The sequence below is a fragment of the Hypanus sabinus genome, chromosome 10, assembly GCF_030144855.1.
Source record: "Hypanus sabinus isolate sHypSab1 chromosome 10, sHypSab1.hap1, whole genome shotgun sequence".
Classification (NCBI taxonomy): Eukaryota; Metazoa; Chordata; class Chondrichthyes; order Myliobatiformes; family Dasyatidae; genus Hypanus; species Hypanus sabinus.
In genome coordinates this window covers 33,734,894-33,741,683 of record NC_082715.1, presented here as the reverse complement: position 1 = coordinate 33,741,683, position 6,790 = coordinate 33,734,894, and the positions used below count along the sequence as shown (strand labels likewise).

At 38.4% G+C, this 6,790-nt stretch overlaps 1 protein-coding gene across 1 annotated transcript in view; it reads right to left on the bottom strand.

Moving 5' to 3' along the window:
* Nucleotides 1-3,689: 3,689 nt before the first annotated feature.
* LOC132400421 (macoilin-like) overlaps nucleotides 3,690-6,790 on the bottom strand; it is a 70,640-nt gene continuing 67,539 nt past the window's right edge. The window contains exon 11 of the mRNA XM_059981359.1: nucleotides 3,690-5,126. Within this exon, the coding sequence (XP_059837342.1) occupies nucleotides 4,927-5,126 (200 nt within the window). The 3' untranslated portion in view covers nucleotides 3,690-4,926. The remainder of the gene's footprint in view (nucleotides 5,127-6,790) is intronic.

Genomic DNA, 6,790 nt, shown 5'->3' with positions numbered 1-6,790 from the left:
CTGTTTGTGAGGAATTGGCTTAAAACTTCAACAAAGTGAAAATCATTGAAGTATAAACCATATATTCCTTAAATGCCATTTTTGGTTTGTGTCCAGGACCAAATTTCATCCATTAATGGCAAATACAAATTTTGGGTATGATGGAATACTTTTCAGTCATAATAATGATGCCAGACATTTCAAAATAGCATTAAGCACAGCACAACTTCTAATTGTTTAATAAAACTTAGCGCAGGAATGCTTCTGCATTTCATGAGTTCATAGCACCAGGTCTTTCGAGCTTGCAGAAACAAACTGCAGCTTACAATCAGCAATGTGATTTAATCAATGTAATGTCTCAACTTCAGCAGAAGGCATTGTTTCAAGAAAAGAAAGCTGCACTATGATCATGAAACTATATTTTTAGAAATAATATGACACCACTCAATGTACATTTGACAGAATTGAATTTCTCTGCTATTTTGGTAAATGAGTTTTTAATGTACTTGTCCAAATCTCTTCTTAGAGAGATAAACAATTAACTCTTATTGAAGTAGTAATGTGAAGCCCTGCCTGCTGGTATCCAAGATGGATGTTGAAGGCCTAAATTTCTCCTTCTCAATTTATTTAATACAATCTTGAAAATCAGCTTTGCCAAGAAAAGTGAAAAGTAACTACAACTAGACTTGGTCCATCTAGAGAAATCATGTATTGAAATTATAGTATAAGGTTATTGTGTGTCAATACAAACTTAATAAAATGATATATAAATCTCTGGAAGATCTACAGATTCTGTTAGCTTACACAGTATTTAACAACTATTTTTGTTCTATCTGCCTAACCATGGAAACTTCGGTTCTTTGTCCTGGTCTTTCCTGGGAATCTGTGCAGGTTAGTATCAGTTGCATCCATTGAGCTGTGTCTGACAATTCACATCTTGGTTTGTCTGTTTTCTATAGATTTACCCATTTAATTTCACAAAGATAATTAAACAGTTCCTCTCCACAGCAAATAACAACAGCCGGCTTTCAAATTCTTGGAACTTTCTATATTCCGCACCAAATGACTGCTTGCACATACACCCCATACCGCTGTCTTTGAGACGTTCTATATTCAGCATATTCACCCCATTCTGCTGTCTGGAAGACTAAGATGTAATGCTACAGCAGGAATATCAATGCAGAGTTGTATTTATTTAACTTGACGCTTCAAACACAAGGCTGGATTTCTTTTGCTTTCCCCATAGACAATGGGAAGTTAGTCAGGCATTAAAGCAGGGAATCCTGTATGCTTTTTTACCCCTGTGATTTATTTTAATTTTAAATGCAAATGCACACAGCACAAGTCTGCCACTGTAAAAGCATTTCTAAATTATTGTAATACACTTTCTAGACAGGAGGTGTATTTCATTAAATTTAATAAAAAGTTAATATTCCTACATAATTTTCACTGCCTACTTCAGATAATACTATCAAAGACTTATGTTTATCTAATTGTAAATAGTACTGAAGACTGGGATTCCAGTTGAGAGCAATATATGCTTGTACTAGAGCTAATACAACCCCAAAGACCAGCATTTAAATTAGATTCTACTAATTATTGTTTGCTGAACCCTGAAAGAACTGAACAATGATGAGAAGATATGAGAACCTGAGAATTGTGCCACACCATTATATTGGGTTTCATGCATTTTGTGAAACTCACATAATGAGGGAGAATATCGAGCTCTCTATGTACGTTCCATGCCAAATGTGACCCTGTTGTTTCAGGACAGCACTCCTACTGATTGTTTCAGGTTCCTGCAGTTCTAGGTACGTGGGTGGTGCAGCAGGTGAAATATTGCAGCAACTTATAGAAGGTAATCCCAGCAGCACTCTTCCAAACACAGGGAAGTGTTGTTATTGAATGAATAAATGGTGGGAGGGATCGTACAAATGTTCTAGAGACTCAAGGGAACCTGAACAGACTAGTGAAGAACAGGATTTACATGATCTCTTTGACAAGGGGACCATGTAAACCCTGCAATGCTAGATCAAAGCATTCTTGGCAGGAGGTTGGTAGGGAGAAAATAAGTGGAGTTCATTAAGGCCTGTGTTGTGGAAAAGCCTGCCTTGCAGGCAAATTCTTACGCTTGTTTCTGTTGGGTGAAGGAAATGCGCTTTCCTTGTGTCTGTCATTTGGATGAGCTCCCTAATGCAATAGGGAACATCAAACAGTGAGATGTGGTTGAGATCAGTAGCAGTCAGGACAGATCCTGTGACTTGGTTGCTAAAGTGGACTTTGGCCCTGGTTTCTATGGCAAAGCAGTCAAGGCACACACAAGGTTGTACTTGAGGCTCTGAGGTCAACAAATGCAGTTTGAGTGCTGGCCCTTTAAACTGCATAGTTTCAAAAGAAATAAAATTAGTGAAACCTGCAGGCTGTCATTTTTCAGACCAGTGTGGTGGGAAATCTCATTCCTGATGAATTATTTACGTTGGACTCATGCTAATGTGTTTTTGAAGAGCTTAGATGGTGGGGAGAGCTGGAGAAAATGAAAATCCCACTGAACGACAAAGCAAATAATGTCTGAAGGAATTTGGATCAATCTGAACAAATGTATGATTAATGAGTAAAACAACAGAATCTGATGGAAGAATGTTAGCTCTTGGATGAGTTAGGAGTATGGATGTTCATGTAAATGATTCATATCTTAAAGAACATCATAAGTATTATTTAAGAACTAGTCTAGCAATCAGTTAATCCACCATTTGCACTAGAAAGTAAAATGAACACAAGAAGCTAATGATGCAGTGGGATTCTTACCTTGCCTAAAAACTGCACCATCACCGTTTTAATACTACTTTAGCTACAATTAATGAAGAGTTATTTTTATTTCAGTCCAAGTCACCTGTCTGATCACAGAACTTCCATTGTTGCTGTCAGAAAATATTTTATTGGCCTAGTCATTATGAACATTTCTGAAGTTAATTTACATAGTCAGGATTCGTGCAGACTCTCACTGTACTGCGACCAAAATTAATTAAAATTCAGAGGCAAACAATATGCCAGATCATTCATTCAATCCCACTATGAAGGCAGACTAGGGAAATGTAAAATTTAAAGTAGCCGCTCCCTCACGTTAGGCTAATGGAAAAACAAATGAAGAGAAGGCCTTCATCACTTTTCTGAAAGAGAATCAACACTTTATTGAATTGTTCAATGAACCCCTCAATTATGCTACTCTCTTCCCATTGCTATCCTGATAAGCAGTGTCCTCTCTCCATTATGTGACATTTTCTCATTTCACCCTACTGCCATCATTACCAGACAGTGTGGCCCTAGGCCCATGGAAGCTGTTAAGATGTGCCTAGAGCAGGACACTGTTTCATCTCATGATTCACACAAGGGAATTTTATGCAATTGTATCTGTTCTCAGACGACCTTCGAGCAACAATACTTAGATATTCAAAACACTAGACGGTAATCAACCACAAGACATCAAAAACTGTGCATGTTTTCTGACGCATTATTTGTGATTTGCAGACTAAATAAGTAGAATGCAACTCTCTTAAAACTCAGTCATCCAGAATCAAAATTCCCAATATCTTGACAATTTGCTTACAACTATATAAACCATAAACACTGATGCTACCAACAACCACAAGATCATTTGTGTAAAATAACAACCTCTCTCATGTTTAAGCAGCCTCTATTTTACATTGCCCTAATTATCCAGAACACATGTGAAACTGGCCCTTGCTCCTTTATTGAGAAATGTCATTATTATGTTTTAACACAATTATGGCAGTTTCTATATTACCGCCTGGGACCAAACGTCAGTTACAAATAGGGAGCTACAACATAAGGTAGAAATGACAAACACGATGCGAAATGTTAGTTTAGAATGTACCTGAGGATGAGTGGATAAGGTTAGACTTTTAATTGATGTTGGGGAGAGTGTTACAGTAAATATCAAAGAGTTTCTGTGGAACAATAGACATATTATTACAGACGGCTTAAGAGTGTTGGTCAAAGAATTAACATGTACAGCAGTGTTAGCATTTCTGGAATAAGATTAAAAAGGAATTTGCAGATGGTCTTTAGTGACTGTATTATTAAATAATTTTCTATTAACTATTCAAGGAAGAGGAACAATGATTCAGCCTATTCATATCTTTAATACTACAGAAGTCTTAAACATTTAACTAATGTTGCTTTTAAGTGACGACATTTTTAATGTTCATATGTTACCCGTTATTATCTTGGTTTTGCTATGCTTTTGGTGAACCCATGAATAAGATTCACAGCAGTGCAAATAATGGACCTGCTCTGCTAGAAATTTGTTCTTTCTTTAGTTTAATGTTAATTCCTCAGCACTGTTTTGCAATAATCATCCTTGTGCTTTCTTACGATTTGCTTGTTAATGCCGATTTAGTGTTTAATCCAGTGTTAATTCTCAGAGTCCCGATGAAGGGTCTCGGCCCAAAATGTCAACAGTTTCTGTCTCTTCTCCATTGATGCTGTCCAGCCTGCTGAGTTCCTCCAGCATGGCGTGTGTTACTTTGGATCTCCAGCATCTGTAGATTTTCTCGTCTTAATTTTCACTGCTGCTTCAAGCAAAAGAAAAATGTCATAACATGCTGCCATTGTTCAAAGGTCGTATCAATACCAGTTAAGCAGTAAGGTGCTACATGAAGGTCTTCAGGCAGAATTTATAAAGTTTTGGATTGACTGAAGGACATAACAATGGCCAAATGCTTCCAGATGTCCAAGTTCTCTGAAGAACCTAGCCAATTATACGATACGAAGCACCTTAATTCCATATAATCATAACCTAAAGACCCCTCAAATCCAATCAAAAGATAAATCAGTACTTCTGAATAGAAAAAAAGATTCACCTCCTCCAGCACGAAACATGCGTAAAAGGTCATAATAATTAACGGTTAATAAGGGAGGATAGTGCACTTATTTCTTCAGAGGCTGGTACATTGAAGTATTAGTATCAAGTACAGAATTCCCAGTTTCCACAAACTTAGAGGAATAGTGTGAAGTTGCAGGACTGAGTGTATTGGCCACGCTGTAAGTGATCCCCGGCATAACTGCCATCACTTCTGCAACTTTCTGTTTGAGCTCTTCAATTTCCTGATCTTGTTGGATTATATGTCCTGCAAAACAAAAGTAATGCATAATAATTTATGTTAATTTCATGCCAGGTTGCCTATCCTCCGATAGCGTCTGTTTTTAAATATTTATTGCCTTTGTTCATTCCCGGTGGAATTGTTTACATAGTAAACAATTCTCATGGACTATTGGTCCCACTCCCATCAGGGGCGATGCAACATCCACCAGACTCAAGTAACAGTTACTTCCCCCAAGACATCAGGCTGATCAACACCTCCACCCATTAACCCACCCCACCACACTCCCCGCCTCCACTTCATTATCATTTATTTTCAAAGTCATCTTATGTGCAGATACTTCTGCACATAGTGTCACACTAGACCATAAGACATAGGAGCAGAATTAGGCCATTTGGCTCTTTGAGTCTGCTCCGCCATTCAATCATGGCTCATCCCTTTATCCTCTCCTCAGTCCCACTTCCCGATCTTCTCCCTGTGACCTTTGATGCTGTGGCCAATCAAGAACCTATCAATCTCTGCCTTAAATACACCCAATGACCTGGCCTCCACAGCTGCCTGTGATAACAAATTTCACAAATTCACCTCCCTCTGGCTGAAAAAATTTCTCTGCATCTACATTTTAAATGGACCCCCGTCTTTCTTGAGGCTGTGCCCTCTTGTCCTAGACTCACCCACCAGGGGAAACACCCTTTCCACATCTACTCTGTCTAGGCCTTTCAACATTCAAAAGGTTTCAATGAGCTCCCCCTCATCCTTCCAAATTACAGCGAGTACAGACCCGGAGCAATTAAACGTCCCTTGTATGATAACCCTTTCATTCCTGGAATCATCCTTGTGAACGTCTCCTGGACTCTCTCCAATGCCAGTACATCTGTTCTAAGATGAGGAGCCCAAAACTGTTCACAATACTCAAGGCGAGGGCTCACCAGTGCCTTATAAAGCCTCAGCATCACATCCCTGCTCTTGTATTCTAGACCTCTTGAAATGAATGCTAACATTGCATTTGCCTTCCTCACCACCGACACAACCTGCAAGTTGCTATTTAGGGTGTTCTGCACAAGGACTTCCAAAGCTCCTTTGCATCTCAGATACTTGGATTTTCTCCCTGTTTAGAAAATAGTCTGACATTTATTTCTACTACCAAAGTTCATGATCATGCATTTTCCAACACTGTATACATGCAAGCAGACTATGTAGATAAGCTAGTACATATATTATATATATTTTTTAATGTGTTTTTGTGTTCTTTATGCTTATTGTGCTATATTTTTCATTCTCATTTACATTTGTGTATTGACAAATGACAATAAAGAATATGAATCATGAATTTTTTTGTCTTTATGTAAAATTGCTGAGTAAATTGGGTTTAATGACAATAAATGTTAAGAATTTGGAAGGGAGAATGATAACTCACAATATAACTGCGAGCAGCAAGGATGGGGGGGGGGGGAGGGTAGCCGCCAACAGCATATTGCCACGAGGGGAGGGTGCTTCCACTCCCTGAACCTAGTTTATTCACAGGAGCACCATGGTTCACAGGTTAGAGTTGTAACCAGAAAGAGCACAAAAATAGATGGAAGAGCACAAGAACCAAACAGAGGAGGTAAAGCACCAGGAAAGAATAAGACATCCCTCTCTGTGTCTTAAGGCTTGTTCTTATGCTAACTGTGCCTCATGTATTTTACAAG